The sequence below is a fragment of the Styela clava genome, chromosome 13 (assembly GCF_964204865.1).
Source record: "Styela clava chromosome 13, kaStyClav1.hap1.2, whole genome shotgun sequence".
In the NCBI taxonomy this organism is placed as follows: Eukaryota; Metazoa; Chordata; class Ascidiacea; order Stolidobranchia; family Styelidae; genus Styela; species Styela clava.
In genome coordinates this window covers 10,107,098-10,128,204 of record NC_135262.1, presented here as the reverse complement: position 1 = coordinate 10,128,204, position 21,107 = coordinate 10,107,098, and the positions used below count along the sequence as shown (strand labels likewise).

At 33.7% G+C, this 21,107-nt stretch overlaps 1 protein-coding gene across 1 annotated transcript; it reads left to right on the top strand.

Moving 5' to 3' along the window:
* The first annotated feature begins 3,042 nt into the window (after window positions 1–3,042).
* Window positions 3,043–20,105, top strand: LOC120332927 (uncharacterized). The gene is made up of 17 exons (XM_039400268.2): window positions 3,043–3,181; window positions 3,989–4,128; window positions 5,024–5,079; window positions 8,856–8,955; window positions 9,368–9,541; window positions 11,074–11,174; window positions 11,461–11,543; window positions 11,865–11,963; window positions 12,921–13,013; window positions 13,243–13,394; window positions 13,989–14,050; window positions 14,848–14,956; window positions 16,337–16,504; window positions 17,053–17,186; window positions 17,674–17,765; window positions 18,214–18,300; window positions 18,691–20,105. Exons 1-17 carry the CDS (start codon window positions 3,109–3,111, stop codon window positions 18,696–18,698), a joined length of 1,731 nt encoding a protein of 576 aa, XP_039256202.2. The 5' UTR covers window positions 3,043–3,108; the 3' UTR covers window positions 18,699–20,105.
* The last annotated feature ends 1,002 nt before the right edge of the window (window positions 20,106–21,107 follow it).

The window sequence follows — 21,107 nt, the reverse complement described above, 5'->3', positions numbered from 1 at the left end:
GATGCTAAGTATGACTACTTACAAGTATTCGATTCTTATCCGATTTCGAATATCGATTCCACGACACACTACGTTCCGCTGTCCGCCATCTTGCCATGCATACTTCAGAAGTACCCAATTTTTTTTTCGGATTGAGCTGCAAACGAGATTTTATATTGAGAATGAATTTCTGCATTTTGCTGATATATATTATTTGTAAGATTTTCTGATTCCACCCGAGAACAGCGAAACCAATAATAAGCTTCATATCTGGGCGCTACAGAGGCAAGACGGTAGTGCCGAAGTATGGGTACCACGTTGGGATCAGGCTATATTTTATTCTTATTTTCCTTTTTCTTGTTCTATTGCAGGCTCGGGGGCTGTCAGTGTTAGCCAAGTGAATATATCCCCTTGCCCATAGATTTCAGTCTCTTTAGATAACTTGATGTAAAATGGAATTGCTGTCTTTCTTGCCAATGATTTGGGACCTGAATCATTCGTATCAACGCAAAGAATTGCCAGCATGATCAACTGTGTAAATTTGAAGGAGCATTGCAATGCATTTGCTCTGGAAAATTTTTGCTCAGTCGTACTCTCTCAAAATTTCAAGCTCCTTAAAAACGATTACTTTCGTTTTCTAATGAAAGCCGAGAATGTGAAGGTGGGTTAAAATTTCTGATAAATAATTCACGTTTCATTCAACAGTTAAAAACATGAATTTATCAAAATAGCAGGTAAATCTTTAATATATATTTTTCTTCCCAAAAAGACGACTGATTTGCAAATGTTTTCAAATACACTGTGAAATATTGTGACAGCTCTCTAAGGTAGTGATTTTCGGTCAGCGGAACATTTTGTATATCATGAATTGCTTGTAAGAACACCAATTAAAATTTCAGATTTTGCGGAGTTCAAGAATACGGATAACCAACTCGGTTACAGAAAAGACCAATGAGCTTGAGACAAGACTCGGGGAAAAGTCCCAATAAGTTTAAACTCGTGGTCACAAATAAGGATGCTAAATATGACTACTTACAAGTATTCGATTCCCATCCGATTCCGAATATCATTCCACGATATATTACCGGGAAAACATACCCACCTATAAGCAATACCATATATATGGAATGAAACAAGAGAGCGATGTTCAAATATATTGACGAACAAGGAGGCCAAAACTCAGTAGTATTTGTATCCAATCTGTCACAAGAGACAACATCACACAAAAATCGAATCCCTCAGAACCTACAAAGATTTTAGAAATAAATAAACGTAAAAGCCTTCTAGCGAAAAAAATATAAATAGTGAAGCTTGCGGCGTTGTAGCAACTCAACATAGCGGTAAAGAAAGCAGTTTATACATATATGTGAAGGAATTGCCACACAACGTTACACATTGTTTGCGATCCAAGTTTTACACTCGAGAATCGGTTCCAATGCATCAGAAACGATTCTAGTCGATTCCGCGAAGAATCGATTCTGTAATTGAACCCGGACTCGATTCCGCCATCTCTATAGTCACAAAGAGTTAATTTACAATTGAGAGTTTTCAAACTTAGGACGCAAAATACTGGAATACCAATGAGAAACACCTCAACTATCGAGTCACATTGGTATATAACAAATTTGGTTTGTGATACTCCACGCATTTCATGTTTTCATCAGCCGTACAATCAGGTTCCGTTAAGTATTTGAATACTGGGCTCTGGAGTGTATAGAAAGGATGAGTAGCTGCAAATAGGTAAGTAGTAAGGGGGAGGGCGAGAAGCACAATCGAGATGTTACGGAGTAGAAGATCATGATAGAAGTTGTGACTGGAGCGGCTGGGCCAGGGCTGGATTAACCGTCGAGCAAAATAAACACGTGCTTAGATCACAGAAAATTCCATAGTAGAATTTTTCAACGGTGCCTCAGTGTTTAAAAAAATTATTCGAGTTGGTCTGATGACACAGACCTCAATATTGACCCGGTTAAACTAATTTTTATTCTTTTTTAATTGTCATAAATGTTTCTCAAATTAAGTTCTTTATTACCTACCACGGGCGATACGCTTTGAAACCGAAATGTGTAACTTGCGATGCCATCATAGCTACGTCTATCGCATTAACTATTAGGCCACCAAGTCACATAGGTTAGGAGTTTCAAAAAGTTTTTCAATAAAAAAAGAAATAACAGAATTAAACGTTGAACGACCAACGCTTTCTAACAGTATTGAGGTACGTAACTGATGAGAGTAATAAACTTCGGGATTTGTGGGACAATCTATATGACCTTTGCAGATTCACAAAAAGTGTAAACAATTGTATATGTTTAAAATAGCATTCAATATCTCACCGTCTATCCGTATTTTAATTTTGTCATATAATGAAGTTAGTAACTATTAATATCACAATAAAATTATCCGGTAACAAAGACACTGCACTCGCAAATGCCATGTTATTAGCCCATGAACAAGCTCAATGGGCACTCCAGAAGTATGTGTACCAATATGGAGGTAACTAATTTTGTTTGCCTAATTTACATCAAGTTCTGTAAAGGTGCCGAAAACTATGAGTAGGGGGTATATTTAGTTGGCTAACACAGACAGTTCCGAACTTGTAATAGAACTAAAATAAGGAAAAATAAAATTAGGGCCTAACCCTAACCTGGCACACATACTACGGGAGTACCGCAATAGTTGCATAAAATTAAATTAATAATATATAGGTCGCGTATACTGAGAATTATAAAATACTTAGAAGCTATATGTTTACGTGTTTAATTAACAGAATGTGGAAACGTGAGTCATACTACATTATTCACAATGTTTGTGCCTATCCGTTTTCCAGTCCAATTCTATAGGATTGGGTAACTTACTTCTGGTCTGTATCTTACAAGGGACTAATTGCGATATAAAAAGAAACCAATAATGGGAATGTACCTGATGAAAATAATGGAACAGATTTCCGCAGTTTATTCATTGAAATAGGATGTGGAAAATGACTCATAACCGGAAATCCTTATATATTTATTAATATATTTTAAAAGACTACGTTATTTATACATTATTTGTGCCTACGTTAGAATCTTCTAATAAACCTTCGAAACTACTAACGTTTGGGTAAATTCAGTTGTAGCAATTGACAAGAAAATGTATACTGTTATTCACAGCTGTCTCAAACTTGTGTTGCTGTATTTGTGCTTTGACCTGTGTAAAAGTGGCGGTAAGTAAATATATAAAACATAACGTTTTGACAATATTAGAAAATCACAAAGAAATGCATAGAAATAATTCAAGAGGTAATTATGAAAAATGTTAACTAATATTCTATTCACATCTCTTTCGTAAATCTAGAGGCTGCGCTTTTCGCCATCGACATTCAGCCCTGGGTTTTATATCACAATACTTATTTCAAATTCTATGCAAGGATTTCGGTGTAAGAGTCTACATTATTTAGTCATAGTAAAAATAGGTATTCCCGTAGTATGTGTACCAGGTTGTAGGATCAGGCCATAATTTTATTCTAATTTTTCTTATTTCTGTTCTATTACGAGTTCGGGGACTGTTTGTGTTAGCCAAGTGAATATAGCCCCTGCCCATGGGCTTCCGTCAATTTACAGAAATTGATGTAAAGTATAGGCTAACAAAATTAGTTACCTCCATATTGGTACATATACTTCTGGAGTGCCAAAAAATATCATAAATATGAATCTTCCGTTTTATGTTTGTATTTTTTAAAATTTATTCTTAATCATTTCAAAGTAGCTTTTTTAAAATTGTTAATAATATGTTAAACATTGCCTAACTATTTTTTTTGCAATGCTGTGTTTCGGCTTAAACCTTGTTCCTACGCATTCACTGGAAAGTCCTTTTGTATCTCGTTGGTTAGTATCATAAGCTGTTCAGAATTTGATTATACACAAAATTGTACTATTTTCGATTCTCTTTGAGATTTGTGAATAAACATAGCCATGTAATGCCCTTAAATGAAGGATAGTTAGCATTCGTAATTTTTTATCTTTACTTTCAGGAAATATACCGGACGATGCACTGGGGAATATTGATGCAGGCGATAGAACTGCTATAAATGCTTTAAATACCAACTCATTTGCATATAACACCGGAACTGGAAGTCCGTTTATGACGAGCGCAAATTCAATCATATCAACGGTAAGAACTTTAAAACGTCTGTTATTAAATAGTGTACAAAAAATTGTTCTCTTAAAATTAGCGAAAAACTGAAAGCCATGAAACAAAACTTCAAACAGTTTTCATGTTTAATATAGTTCCAATATTCAGGCAGAGACCTGATTCACAAAAACTAGACTGATGGAGCTAGTCCCCTTTGCCGGTACTATTTGTCTATATACATGACAATGTATTTTGAAATAAATTTAAAGCTTGCAAATTGTACAAAATCTTTTGAGCTGGAATAATTTAATGCTGTACTTTATTTCAGATAGTAATTATAACAAAAACAGGAATAGCCATATATGTTAATAATGTGGAAATGCGCTCCGAATGTCATAGTATACTTCATATTTTGAAACTACTAGGCGGGGGTGTGCAACATTTTTGTCGGTAAGCCATATAACCAACTTAAGAAATTTAGCTGGGCCACACAAAAGATTTAGATGTTCAGTGTACACGGAAAATATATTATTCTCACTAGACTAGCAAAATAGGATTAGAAAGCTGACTGCTTAGCCTTAGAGTATTGAAGGCACCGGGCAAAACGACGAAAGATCCAACGCAACGACAAAAGCAAAAAAAAGTTATATATTTTAACCCAAGTGAGCTTTGCAAACATAAATTGACAGATTAGGATTTTTTGCTTGGTGGGTAAAAATCCGACTGTTGGCAAACGCCACAAAGAATGGTTTGGCGCGCAGTGTGTTGCACACTCCTGTACTAGGAAATAAAAAAATGCGGACCTGCAGAGAAAAATGACATGCTTACACTAAGATCAGTTAAAGTGATAGTATAAAATAGTGAAACTGAGATATTTATATAAACCCTGAAGTTCCGCACATACTAACTGGAAATACTATGTTCAAATGTTTAGGAATTTGGATTTGATAGATTCCTGTTGATACAAAACGATTTCAATGCGGACATAAGGTATGTAACATTGTGAAATTTTAATAGCATATATCTAGCGACTTAACTCATGCCTTTAACGCTTGAAAAGAAACTAATTGCAAAAAATTGATTCCGGTCAGTCATTGCCTTTAGTTGGAGCCACGGGCTGTTGTTTGTTTTTGTGTAAGGCCTTTTTGCTGGACTTGAGACAAAGGATTCTAAACTGAACGCTGTTTAGCGGAGACAGACTTTGCAAAGATGAAGTGTGGGAATGTAATTTGTTAAATAAAGTACAGCTATTTCCAGTCCATTTAAAAACAAACTAATGAGATGGGTAACACGATTCGAATAATACAGGTTAAGTCTCAAAAGTATGTATACACTTTTAATTTTGATTTTCTTTCCAGGTCCTCATCATGGAGCATATATTTTATTCAGGCAGGATACATAGTATGCATAAGTAGTAAAATTTAGGTATTGTTTGCATTTTTCAATAACCCACATAATGATTAGGAGATTAACACAAAAACGAGGTGCAAAATTGCAGGTTGGCAAAAATCATATAAATCAGTAAGGTAAACTCTTTACCAAAAAATTTGAAATTAATTCGGCTCCTACACAGCGAACAATTCATGCAATTTATCGTAAATTTATAGAAACCGAATCTGTAGTTGATGCATAAATATTAGGAAGACCGTGGAGCGGACGCGCGTAGGAAAACAATCGGAGCCGAATTAATTCCAAATTATCTATAGAGGTGCTGAGTTTGCTTTACTAATTTATATGCTTCTTGCCAAACAGCAATATTGCACCTCATTTCGCCGGTTAATCTCCTCGTTATTCTGCGGGTTGACAAAAATGAAAACGATACCTAAATTTTACTACTTATCCATACTATGTTTTCTGAAGAAATGAACGCTCTATGATGAGTACCTGAAATGCAAATCAAAATTAAAAGTGTATACTTACTTTTGAGACACCCTGTACAGCCAAAAATATTGATATTAAACCAGCGTATGTGTATTAGTAGGTAGATGACTGTAGATTTTATAATTATACGCATTCGAGTGTTTGATATTAAAATTATCACTTAAATTAAAACATAGGCAACCGACGATTTCAATTTGGGATTTAAAATAAATAAAATCCTCTCAGGAAAATGCGGAAAATGAATATTGATATACACATAGGAAAATCCCAGTGACGTATCTACGTTATGGCAAACATAGATCATGCCATGAGAGCGGTTTGGATTGGGGCACAAAATGAATAAAAAATTGAAATTTCAAAATGTTTCAATAAAATAATTCAAAATTGGAAATTACATATATTGCATTTTGTTTTTTAATTCGCGAATCATGGCGGGCGTGTTCTCAACTAGGAAATATCTATTCTCGTTACCAAAATACGATTATGCTGCTTTCATTTCCGCTGAAATCACCAAAACGGAAACACTAGCAAGCAACCCACGAGCAATATATTATATCGAATTGCTATAACCTAAACGGGTCTTCGTTTCAAATCATTGTGACATTAAAGAATGACTACATCTCAAACTTTCCTGCGCCATAAGATAAATGCGAATACTACCAGCATGTGCACAAAAGATAGATACTGAAATTCTAGAATATTTTAACCACTTCAACACGTGATCAATTTGTACCAGCAAGACAGCACCAGCGCTAATATTTTCGACTTTATTGGACCAGGGTTGGACGCACGGATCGTTTTTCTAAATTGTTGGGAGACACGAAAACTCCCGTTTCTCCGAGTTTAATGGATATGCATGCAATATGCTATAGATATACTATTAGCGACACTGGGTGGAATACAAATACACCTATCTTAACTGGATGCATAATATTGGACATAATTTTGTTTACGCCGACCACGTCTTGGATGATGTTGCGCCACTTCTAGAACATTGCACGGTGATGTAACTACGGATGTACCATGAACCCGTTTGCTGTTCGTCCTCAGGATTTGCTTCTAAAACAACAGAAGGTTGTTACATCGAAATGAATCATATCTTTGTTTTCTATGCCAAGACGATTGTTTGCCCTTTATGAATGTTTTCATGGCACTGAACGCGAGTTTTTTGCCTTTCTTTTCGAGAAGTTCATAATCCAAACTGCTTTAACTATTCTATCAGTTATCCATTCAGGAATCTCAAAATTGAGAGACATCTTTGTGTAACGCTTTTAAAGTTGTTTATCATGCGTTCCTACATCAACATTAAATATGTCCCTCCTACTAGAATCCAGGCGTTGCAAGCTTAACAAGTGCCGTCGTCACACCGACAGGCAGGATAACTTTATAGAAATTTCGAAACACCATAAAAAGATGATTTAAATCATCCCTGGCTATTGGTTGACTGTTGTCAAAAGCCACCAAATGTTGGCGACGAATTACAATGAATCATGAGCATATATGGATTTGTTTTTATGAGTACAATGAAGCCACGCTAACGGTCAATTATAGTCGGGGGATCATAGGTTGCACACAAGGAAATTTTTTTCGAAACCGTTTTCTACTTCTTAAAACACTCTTTTAACATATCGACTGAATCAAGCAATGGAGCCACTGTAAGGTGTTTGTGTAGACTCCGTCATACAAGAAATGTTCATATCCGAGTAGTAGTGACTCATTTCCTGAAAATGTGGACAGATCTACATGGAAACCGAATTCCTGATCAAACTGCCTATCCTAGCCCTGTTTTATATATAGGTAGCGATTTTTTCAACTTGTCTCCGAATCGTACTCACTATTCAAAAGAATAGACTCGATTACTGCAGAGCCCACATTCCACGTGCCAAATAATTGTATATATTATAGAACGCAGTCATATTTTATGTGCATATTGTATTGGCAATTAATGTCGTCAAAATCTAATAGAACCTTTTCTGATTAAGAATGCGCAAACAAGTTTGTCAGTAACCGTGCTAAAACAACGATAGACTTCGTATTTCTGCCAACCATGGTTGCAGGAAAAATATGGACAGTTTTGTTAACGGCGGCAAATATTTTAAATTCATCGGTATCATTGGACATTTTGTGCCGTCAGTTTCTTCAATTGTGTTGGACTTCATTAGGAAAGCTCGCGCCCACGCACATTCGCACCTACGGATTTCAGCAATCCCATATCGATTGCACCTGCGGAAATTGAACATATATATATGCACTTAAGCCGACGGACATTTGCACCCAACCGGCTACAATGGAATCTGTAACCTGATCACTCAAAATATTCGAAGAATCAGTAATACAAATCCAGTCGCACCATAACAGTAAGACTTTGGCTTAGCACCAAATGTTACAGCATTTGGTAATAGCTTTTTAGTGCCTATCGACACTTTACAACTTTAAGTAAATCAGCAATAAAATCGATGGGTCGCGGGATAAGCAAACGAAATAACAACAATTTATCAAAAAGATCCGTACATGCACCTTGTGTCCAAGAATGACTATTGCTCCAGCAACTTGAGCAGCGCTTCAGGGCGGCGACGTCTCTAAGATATATTTGTACTCATCCGTTCATTCGAATAAAGTTTTTCGGGTTTTATCAATTTTGTAGTAGAATCATTGCATTTTCTTACTACGTACGGTTAACGTGCGATAGTTGGACACAATTTATGTTGGTCTCCAGAAGAGATTAATCCAAATACAGTACAAAAATATAACCCATCAGCTCATCCATGATAAACGATACCTCACAGATATAAAAGATAGAGATATTGAAAACCCGTGTCTATTGAACATAAACAATAAAACAACACTAGATTTTAATTCTTACATAATCTTCGTTTGTTTTACAGCTTTCGAGACCTCGAATACGACCAGTCTACAGCAACGCCTTTCATTCAATTGGTCTATTTTACTAATGTAGACAGACTCAGGGATGAAACATTCCATAGAGTAAGTGAGCAAGAGCATATTTAAAACAAAACAGTCTTTCCGTGTTTTGACACTGAATGTGAACAAAAAATTTATTACCGCCGAACATGGCAATAATGGATATATTTGCCGCTTCTCTTGTTGCACATTTGTAATTTAGAGAAATATCCTTGGCTACAAAATTATTTTTTTTTATAACATATCAACGAATTTTACTTGTATATTTTAATGTATTAACGATTTTTCGAATCTCATCAAATTGAGGTTAATTTTAATGTAACATGTGTCATATTACATTTTTAATTTTACACAATACATGAGAGAAAAAATCTTTCACTATACACATTAGATCTACAACTACTGCATCGCATTACTATACAAATGTATAGGTTTGTCAAATTTGTGCCACCCATTCACCTTTTTCCACTCTTAGATGAAAACCACTATCACATCACCCGCGGAAACGGGAACAGTCACGACTTTAGGGCCAGCAACTGCTACAACAACCGATGGAAAATGTACTTATGAATACTCGGCAACACAAACAGTGTACGCCTCTTACGAAACAGTCATTATCATACAACTTGTCATGACACGAGTGGGACAGGTAATTATGTATTTTCGGTCACTTCATCCGTTATATACACGTAAAGTATTTTTCCCATTTGCATAAAAATGGTCGGTTAGAGATATGTCGGTGGTAATGCCTTGATGTATATGCCTTTATGCCAGTGGTATCGTATGCGTGACTGCAAGAATAAAACGAGCCAAAACGATTGTTCTAAAAAGTCTTGCATCCGTGTTTCACAATTTTTCCTTTGACATTCCGTGTCTTTTTTAGTCAAGCAATATGTAACATTTATAAGATAAGGACATATACAATGTTTTGAATAAAGGGAAGAAAGTGGGTTTATTTGATTTATTTACCTTAATTATGCAATAGAAATCGACAGATAACACTGTGCAGCATAAATTTTTTTTTTGTTTCCAGCTTTCAACCTAGATAGGTTTTTAGTACATTGAAAAATACCCTTTTTTTTAATTTTGGTTTTGTGAAAATGGGGTGGATTTCCCCAACATCGGGTTTTGTGATATGAAACAGCGTAAAACTTTCAATATAACATAGTCCTGGTGTTTTTGATATCTGTATGAAATCTAGAAGATATCAATACAAATCCATTTTAAATAAATTTTTAGCGATTAAAATAACTTGATATTATTTAAAAAAAAGAAGTTTTTTCTTTTTTCAAATATAGTCCAAGCACGAATAGGCATCTATATTTGGTATTGACGTTTTCTATCCAATCATGCCGCCGATATTGTGTTAAAAAGGCAAATGATAAATGCAAATTTACATCAATATTAAATTGGAACCAGTTGTGATGGGCCATTTAATGACATATTTCTTTTTGAATGCTATTTTCGGGGCACTTCAGCGCTATTAATTTCGTTCGCCTACTTTACGAGTTATGCAAAGGGACGGCAGCCTATCGGCAGAGTCGGAATAAAATTGTGGCTTAAGCCTAACCTGGTACACACTCTATACGGGATTACCATTTTTGGTCCTAGGTATCTCGAATAATTTGCCTTAATTATTAAAAGCCGCAGTATTTTTCCACAGCAAAAACAAATATTCATATATTTCATCAGCTTAGCTCAGCCAAATTTTTAAAATAACAAGTATCTTCAAATTGTTTTGAAGCATGATTAATTCAAGTAACCAGTAATTAGAGATTTTGAGTTCCAGAGACTCTACAGCTGTCCCAGATAAACATTGATGTGAATGTTACGATTAAAATTTGCTCTTTCTACACACTGTCGAGGCTTAATGGGATTGTGAACGTCCGTTACCAATGAAATATCAAGAACACTAAAAATAGCACTAGTTTTGTTTTACGCTGATTTATATTGAAAAAATAGTTTTAAAAGAAATCCTCCCCATTTTCACAAAACGAAAATCCAGTCCTTCCCTCTTTTTAACACCCGAATTGAAAAAAAAAATTTATTGAAAAAACTATAATAGTACATAAAGTAGTATTAAGTAATAGTAAGATTAGTTATTACTTAGTTATTATGAGTGGCATGTTGTTAAAGTGAGTTATGCGTAAATTAAACTTAAATCCCATAGTATGTTTGCAGGAGTCTATTACAGTGCAAAGAACTTCAACTGCCGATTCAGCAGAGATTAGACTGATAGGCTCCCCAAGATACGTTTTATTTGGATCTATATTATTTATGAAGTATGTATTCATTCATTTATTAATTGAAATATACAATAAGTAAATTGTAGATAACCAGATAACACAAAAAGTTATTTTGGATAACGGTATTGAGTCATTGGAATATTAATATGAGTATATGTGTCATACTTGTACTCTGAATAGAAAACAAGCTCAAACTAACATTTTATGAATGATAAAGTATTTTGTAACTGAATACTGCTCTCTTTTTTAATTATTGACTCTTGAGCGATTATTTTCGTGCGTTTACAAAAGGTTCCATTGGAGTATAAAATTCTACTTTCAGGGATCAAGGTAACACCATGACTTTACCAGACGTCGCAGCCATCTCATTGATATATGCGGACGAGTTTAGCACTGTCGTTGATGGTAAGTAGAAAATTAAAAATTGTAATTTAAAATTTGCGCCGGAAAACTAAACCGCATATAACTACTTCAACCCCATATAAACTAGCCTACATATTAAGAATAATCGATAACATTTCTGTTAATTTTAAAAAACAATTCAACTACTTGATGTGTCTTCATGATCATCATATTAGTTCACAAAATTTACATACATTTTTTAATGTATGGATTTAACAACGCATTTCCTTTTTCAAGTTGTTAACAAGAACAGAGGCTCTAAAATTTAGCTACACAATTGATATCCCGTTTTTCAAATGTTAATTAAAATACAAATGAATCTAGGTATTTTCATATGCAACAACGGAGACGTAGAGACCCTTGAAAATGGCGACAATGTCTGTAGATGTTATCCTTCAGCTTTTGGTAACACCTGCACCGATGGTAAATTTATTTATCGTTTATTCCATAAACCTTTGCTATTCAATAAGTCAAAGCAACCCACGGAACCCACCAACACTTAATAATTATGATATGATGCATTTGAGGCGGCATAGAAATGCTTCGGGCCACTTTTATGCTTTTGTAGTGCTTCTTTGAGCATACCGGCAACAAGATGTTAATAGAATTATTCTAGCTGCTCAATAGGAAAGCAGTATCACATAAATGATTAACAGAAATTTGAAAAACGTCCGGAATTCATGGTTTTACATTTTGTAGATTAATAGGAGGGCAACATAATAGGACATTTAATTATGAATCGTTCGTTTTTCTTTTCATTTCCATACATCAGCGTTTCGATTCATTCTGTTTAAACACAGGATCTATTACATTTTGTTCTCCTTGCGCGTCATAAGTGGATATGATATCAGTGCATAGCAGAGTAACACTTGCAAACTGGAATGCATGCTCTTCTCATTACATCGACCATATGTGACATCAAATAAAAGCCACACTATTTAATTTGTTGCACTCGTTTTTGACCAATGACAAAAAACACACGCGAATAATGATAAAACAAAATCATTCCCTTTTTAGAATACGAAAATTAGTATTTATTGCAGACAAATTTTTACAAATACACAAAATAGCTTTCTGTGTTAATACTATTAATTTTCTAAAATATTAATCAATTTGAATTTAATTTAGAATCAAAATCGAATGAATGGCAGATTTGAAACGTCAAAACAATTATGATAATGATAGACTTATTATTACTTATAACAGCGATGTAATTTTTTTTATTCACAATAAAAATTTCAAACTTAAATTATTTGCCTAAAACTAAATAAATCAAACATTGAGATATAATGTATCTCATTCGTTTTTATGTGAACTAATCTGGACAGTGGTGGCTTCAGTTGATTTTTTTGTTCAGTTTGTATAGCTTTTTAATTTCAGTATGTTACCAAGGAAATGTGATAACACTTCAACCACACAACAGACAGATATGCGAATGTGCTATGGGGTACGGCGGCGTAACCTGTATTTCTAGTAAGTTTCATATCGAATTATCTTTCATCATATTTGTCTTCCTGTCTACAACTTCGATCGAATTAAACTGTAAAAAAGCTCAAAAAGTCTTTGTGTTTTTGGTTAATTTTCTCTATATATATAAATTAAATTTGCAGTACTAGTTATATTTTAAATATACCAGCGTATTCATTTTAATGAAAAACAAAAAGCTTTCACAAAACGTAATACAGTTATGTTTTACTTTCAGAGGGGCATTCTCTAAATTTTGTAACTAAAATGTCATACAGAGATGAATGTCCAGCAGGCCTATCGAATCACTTCAAATATCAGTATGACGTTGCAGAAAATGAAGACATAACTGTGAACGAAGTGGCAAATATTGCTCAAACTCTGGTCGAGGTGCTTGTTATTATTTATTTTAATGAATGTTAAAAAAATAGCTGTTGCAAATAGTTTCAGAGAAACTAAAGTGAGCGGTGAAAGTAATAAATATTAATCAAGAAGTGGAAACATGATTCCTATTCGAGCTATAACTATAATAACAATGCAGATCGAAATCTAATCCGAACTGAGAAAAGAGAAAAAATAAATAAACCTTGGAGAACATGGACAAATTAAATCAGTAATAGGAACAAGAACATTTGTGCCCAGTTTCAGCTGCTTCACATATTTACTAGAAAAAATAATATTGACCTATTAATTATACGGCTTCTTACATACCATATACTTAAAAAATACAGTATGCAGTTCTTGAAAACCTAAAATTTATTTTTCATAATATATTATAAAGAACTCATATGAACAACATTGAAATGTTTACAGTACGGAGACTATTAGATTTCTTTATGTATATATTGTCAAACTTTTCAGTTGTTTATCGAAAAACTTTATTGGGTTTCAAAATTCACTTCGCCACGTTCCTTTTTGGATGATTTGTTACAGCTCGATGATGTAAATAGATGGTTGATTGTTCTTTTTAACCATATTTTACAGAACTTTGAATTCGGAGATTCAAACAGGAATTATGACACACTTAGACAAATAACTCAAAGCATGTAAGTAAAGACAAGTATTAAAGTAATAGAAAATATATTTCTCCAAACTGTTCACGCAGTGATAAATGCTATCAAAGTCACACATTTTGATAACAATTACTCTTATTCGTAGAAATAGCATATCAAATTCAGATTAAGAGCTCACTGATGGGTAAAACCAAAAAGTCCATTTTCCCTTTTTATATTGCATCACCTTGTTTATATCCTAAATTTTTAAAAGAATATTTTGTAATTTTTATATAAATTTTTCAAATTAAAATTTCTTCCACGTCGGATTTTTGTAATGAGAACACCTCCAATCGCAAATTGACCAAACACCCGCACAAGTCTGAATTTCTAGAGTAAAAGTAATGAGTTCTCTCCAGTTTTATTCAAAAAGAGCCATGAGTAATCCTCTAAATCTAAAATATATATACGTTGTTGAAATAAAAATTTTAGATGTCATTTTATTTCCTTTCTTTACCAATAATTGTTTTTTCTCGACGTATCATGTGATTTATTTGCATTTTCTGAATACAGTTTTATCTGTCTAATTTATCTATATCTCATTTATCGCTGGATGTGTTTTTACGCTCTGTAACGGAGTTCAGAGATTCTTGCCTTGTTATGAGCATTTTAGTTATATGTAAATATGTGTCGTTGCTTATCAGATTTGTTTTAGTTTGTTACGTTGGGTAAGTGGTCCTAAAATAACATCTATTTCTTTTAACGTGTATATTGTTAAAAATTTATCTATAGGATGTTTGTTTATTGGGTGAGTCAGAAGACTGATCAAATGGAAATGTTTGTTTTTATAGTGGTTCTTCATCACCATTCCCGATAATGCGGTCAAGCAGTGAGAATGATTTTCTTCTGGGAATCGAAATTCCTGTCTCTGAAACACATTCTATAGGATGGAACGTGAAGGTAACTTCATATTTTAATCATCGAGCCTTTTTTTGGATTTATACAAATTACTAATTGGAATGCATTAATGAATACAATTGGGTCCACTAGCCAGAAGTAATTTTCCGATGACAAGGAGAAAAGTCAAGAGCCACAGTTACGCCATTTATACAACATATTGTTTTCATTGTATTGTATTTGATTAAAGTACCAGTGCACGCAATTTAATTACGTTTTGTTCAGATTCTCAAACTGATCTCACTTAAAAATTGTGTAAAAACAATGTTCTAAAAGCATAAACAAACACATTTAAGAATATGAAGATATGGTGTTATATGATTAACAAAGTCTACATTTTTGTGGGAATGAACATGGATTATTGTGCATATCCCTGATTTTCTTCAAAGTTTTGTACGACAGTCAAATCAAGTATTCATTTCCTAATGCAATACAATACTGTCATTGTGTTACTATATATCTATCAAATTGAGAGTGATAAACATGAGGAACGTGTACTATACTTTGGACTGAATTTCACACAGAAAAAAGGGTTCTTATAACAATATGCATCTGCAGTCAATAATAAGTGCACACAATAAATTGATAGACGTAATCATCCATGGCTGCATTACTCACATTCAATTCACAATAGGTAATCCAAGAATATCACGACGCGATAGCGATCAGAGACCGCCGACTTACCGATCTAGCGGCGTGTATTCTCCGCTCTGACTCAATAGCGTGGAAACTTTATCGATGGAAACTTGCGCATCGCACACACACTCAGCACATGCGTGCTCTCGCCTCAAAAATCTAGGTCATACACTTTCTCTCGTTTTTCAAAAATCTAGATCTCTTCATCACTGATTAATTAATAACTCGCTAATTATACGACATAATTCATCCGAAATCAATAGGCTCCTGGTCCGAGTTATGATGAATGCACATGAAAAATTTGGAGCAGATTCAACCTTTCGTGAGATATCGCGTGTATCTAACAGACAAACAGACAGACAAGCAAACAAACAGACAAATACTTATCAACATTCTTACCGATCAAGATCGATAAGTAATCAAGTCAAACTCTATATCTTCAGTTTTTGGAAGACCCGATCGCTGAGAAGACTCGATTTAGTTTTTCAAATACTATTGTTGAGAACAAGAAACCAAAAAAAATTATTATCTTTGTTGAAAAAATATTCGCATTTAAAATTGTCATTTATTCCAGCCCGAAATAAAATCTATTTTCTTTACAAGAAAAAGTAGTAGAAATGTTTTTACTACAATTTACTACAATAAACCTTAACTATTAAAATTGAAAATTAGTTTTTTCTCATATTTTTTATTAAATTTTGTTCTAAAGATAAGTAATATATATTTTAACTGATTTTATAATTTTAGATAACTCACGCAAACAGAGATGCAAATCTTGTTGGTGATCGAATAATATCTGGAAATGAAGTTAGAGGAACATGTGGTGTATGGTATCAAATTGTTCAGAGATACAATCCAACTGACTCAAACGCTCCAGCAATGGCAGATATTTTCTTTGTTTTGGGTCAGGCAGGGGTAAGATTTGCCGTTTGTATGCGAATATTTTTCTCTGTGTCCGCGTGCGTTTTAGTGATATTCTGAATGTGATATATTGCAATAATGATTCGAAATGTATCTAATTATTTAATGAAAAACACGAAAATTAAAAATGGAGTATAGAAAAATGACATGATAATCGAATATTATTTCTTTGAAGATGACTGAAAACGATTAGAATTTATTATCAAGTTATACAAAATTACAGGGAAATCGCACAGAGATCATGGAAATTGAAAATTTTCCCAACCCTGTAACCTGAATTGTAACTTTTGGACTTTTATTTTCATTTATATTTTCTACTTGAATTATAAGCCTTCCAATAGGATGACACTATAAAGTAATATTCAGTTTTATCAGAATAATCATTTGTACTTATTCATAAATTAGCTAATCCAGGACAACGACAATGCATATTAAATATCTTTGAACAAACTATTGTGTTGTATCCAATTATGCTAATTATTGTTATAAAAAGTAGTTCTTCAGTCACGTCAGTTTACTGGAATATAATTTCTTTATTTAAGTATTCCAAATTTCCAACCTCCACATCATTGGATATTCAAACCGTAGCTGGGACTGTAGGCAGTGATGTAACGAGTGAATTCTCTACTACCGGAGAAATTTCAGGAGTGATTTTCGGATATAATCTTGTTGTCACGTATGTTGTTGTATAGATATATCGGTATATATGAAATATTTTATCAGTTGAAATTCTGTTTACTGAAAAAAATATCCAAATATAAAAACACCATAAACTCCCAACATTAGTTTTTTCTCTCGGTCAGAATATATGTTTTTCTTCGTTTTGACATCATTGAAATTAATTATGAATTCTTGAGAATTTTTTAAATATTTTATCAGGTCATACCGCGATCGACCTATTATCAAGTTAGCAAATCCAAATATTATACAGATAACCAAATAATCGTTCCCAATACTTCGGCTTAAACGATGAGTAAGACTCCAGCACAACTATTATGTACAATTGGGTAGCCTCAATTTTATAATATATACTTTGACCTCATCATTTCAACAGGCAAATCTACGAAATTTGATTCGTTTTCAAGTTACTTAAATTATATTCCATTGCGAATGCCTCAATTTTTGAACTTACCTTTGATATACAGTATTTTATTCATATTCAGCGATGCTGGAAGTCAAATAGCAGATTCTGAGCTTATTGATGTTATGGGTTGTTATGCAGATTATGCATGTAGTTCTCTACCAAAGGTTTTTGGTAAGTTTTTTTCATCGAAAACGAGTTATTTTATTGGATAAAGCCTATAATAAAATACCATTAATAATGTCCAATAATTTTCATAATTCATACACTTTCAATACAAAATTTATTTTAAACACCCCCGATTCTAGTATAACAAATACTTTTTGCAATAGAAAACGATGAGAATAAAAACGTTCAAATATGGTTGATTTCAATTATTATTTCAAGATATTTATAAAGTAAACTTCGTGATTATTTAGAAGCTATTTTTTATATTTCTATATTTATAATATTAATTGGAAAATAGTCAGGTTTACACAATAGTGATATTGATGCTATGCAACTATATAAATGAATCTTATTTAAATAAATGCAAAGTACAGTATAGGCACAGTTGAGGCAAACAAACATAAAATTTGGCACATATTTTAAATAGTTTATAACTGTAACGTATTGTTTTCAGAATGTGTCAATGGTCAGGTGATATTGGATGGTAACACTCCAACTTGTAGTTGCGATGAAGGTTGGGTTGGGCCAGCTTGTGCATATCGTAAGTGTAAATCGATATAAATGATCTTTTTATTATTTCGTCATAATTAGTTATTTGAAATGATATGAGCTTCGTTCGATTTCTGACTCCATGCTATTCAGAAAACCAATATCTGATTTACAAATAATCTATTTCTTAAAAATAAAAAGTATCACTTTCATAAGTCTTCAATTCTGATTACAAGAAGTTTAAATTCTGACTATAACTATTCTAGGACTTTAGTATATACCAACGAATAGATCAATTTTAATTTTATTTACAGCACTGATTGTCTATAATTTATATGCATTCGATTGTTTTACAATCGTCATATTTTAGGCCTTATCATACCATTTGAGCATTCATTTACATGAAGAACAAATATATTGTAAATCAAAATATATTTTGCAGCATGTTAGGCACGGGAACGGAATGTTTTGAAGATAAATCATCGTCAACTTCATATTACATCATATTCAAGCCATATAATTCATCCTTACAAGTTCATCAATGTTGATCGAACCGATGTGAAGTGTTTTTTTTTATAATTGAAATTAATGTAGTCATACTACTATTTGGATTCTCATATAAACTTGATAAATTCCTATTCTTTATTTGTGCATGAATGTTTTTCTCCACCAGTCTTGATTTAGTTATAAATGTATTATACATGAGGTAATGTTGTAGAGCAATTTTTTGCATTTAATGACGGCATAATGTATCTTTTTTGAATTTTCAATTTTCTCCGTGTTTGGGTCTTGTTGATTGTTATATATTTTGGATCTCGTTAATGTCGGAGTCGATTGCACAATTCTGAAACGAGAATATTGGTCAGAGACCTAAGACTTATCGATCGAAAGTTAGGGGATCTCCCAAAACAGCGCTCTTACTCCATAGTGACACCTTGTGTCCCAGCACTAATTAATGAATAACTCGCTAATTATACGACATAATTCGCGCAAAATTGATAGGCTTCTGGTCCGAGATAAGATGAATGCACATGCAAAATCTGGAGCAGATTCAATCTCGCTTTCGTGAGATATCGCGTGCATCTAACAGACAAACAGACATACAGACAGACAGACAAATACCTATCAACATACTTACCGATTAAAATCGATAAGTAACAATATTTCACAAAACTGTAATATCACCCTTCAGTCACCACAAACTGAGATTTAACTCACCGCTGTGCAAAATTAGAAGATTTTTTCGCTATTCTCACTCTGACACGCATCGACCGCAATTTGCCACCCCCAACCTGACACGCGTCGACCCTATTTAGCCATCCGCGATCTGACACGCATCGACTGTATTTCGCCATCCCCAATCTGATTTGCATCGACCGTATTTTGCCATCCTTAACCTGACATGCACCAACCCTATTTTGCCATGCCCAATATGACACGCTTCGACCCTATTTTGCCATTCCCGATCTAAAACGCATCGACCGTATTTCGTCATCCCCAATCTGATACAAATCAACCGTATTTCGCTATCCCTTATTTAACACCATCGACCGTATTTTGCCACCCGTAATTTTGACACTCATCGACCGTATTTCCTCAGCCCGACTGTGACAGGCATTAACACCAAATCTAAGCACATGGGCCATATTTCGCTGTCATTTTGAGGCAATTGTTAATCGTTATCTGTATACGATTTAGCGTATTATGTCAGTCAGTCGGACAAGCATGGCTGTATTACGCCATCCAAAAATTGACACGCATCGACCGTAGTTTGCCATCCCCAATCTGACACGAATCGACTCAATTTTGCCATTCCTAACTTGACAGGCATCGACCGTATTTCTCCAACCTCGATTTGACTCTTCGAACCTATTTCGCCATCTCCAATATGACTTTTATGCTACCAACCCCTGCACCATCTACATATCTGCTAGTCATTGAATAGCACAGTACATGTATGCTGATTTTAATATAGTCAAAAAAATATATTATTATATATTTATATAATATATATATATATATATAATTATTTATAACACGAGACAACATTCGTGAAGAAACATATTTTGAAATTACTGAAGTACATATGATGAAAACTTTTAATCGCCTGGTGAAATGTCATAACCAGAAAACGAGAATATCGGTCAGAGACCGAAGACTTATCGATCGAAAGTAAGGGGATCCCCCAAAACAGCGCTCTCACTGATGAAACGTGATGCATACTACATTATTCACAATGTTTGTGCCACATCCGCCTTCCTGTCCCATTCTATAGCGCTTGGTACAACTTACTTCTGGGCTGTATCTTACATACATAGTACTAATTGCAATACGCGGTATTGCATTAATTGATTGTTGTTTATTTTATTTTTTATATTAAATACCACCATCGAATTCGACCGAGAATGGCTTTATAAAACCTTTATAATAACCTTCAACGCGTTGTGAAATTAAAAATCGAGACCGTTTTTAGGTTGTTCCTGCCATTGTAATTGTTATTACTCGTGACTTTTTTTGAAATGAGTTTTCTCTTTTTGGAGTTGAACACTGGAGATATTACGTTTACAAATTTGCAAGAAGTTTTAGAATCATTTCCAAACGCTAAATATGCATTGAGAATCTACCCTATACAGTGTTTCATATTTCAGAGATATACAGTTTTATGAAAATATTGTAGTCAGCGACTGTTAATATAGGTATAAAAAATGCAAATTGTTAATTCCAAGATTCAGAGCACTAGAAGTTGCTCACGCCCAGCACGACAGTCGCATGAGTAAGAAACCAATGAAGGAAACGCACGTGAAAATAATAAAATACTTGGAACAGATCTCCGCAGTTCATTCATTGAAATAGGATGCA

Coding starts and splice junctions, on each gene's coding strand:
- LOC120332927 (XM_039400268.2), top strand. CDS start 3,109: ATGTATACTGTTATTCACAGCTGTCTCAAACTTGTGTTGCTGTATTTG. Junction 11,175..11,460: donor GGATCTATATTATTTATGAA/GTATGTATTCAT, acceptor TTCTACTTTCAG/GGATCAAGGTAACACCATGA. Junction 11,544..11,864: donor GTTTAGCACTGTCGTTGATG/GTAAGTAGAAAA, acceptor AAATGAATCTAG/GTATTTTCATATGCAACAAC.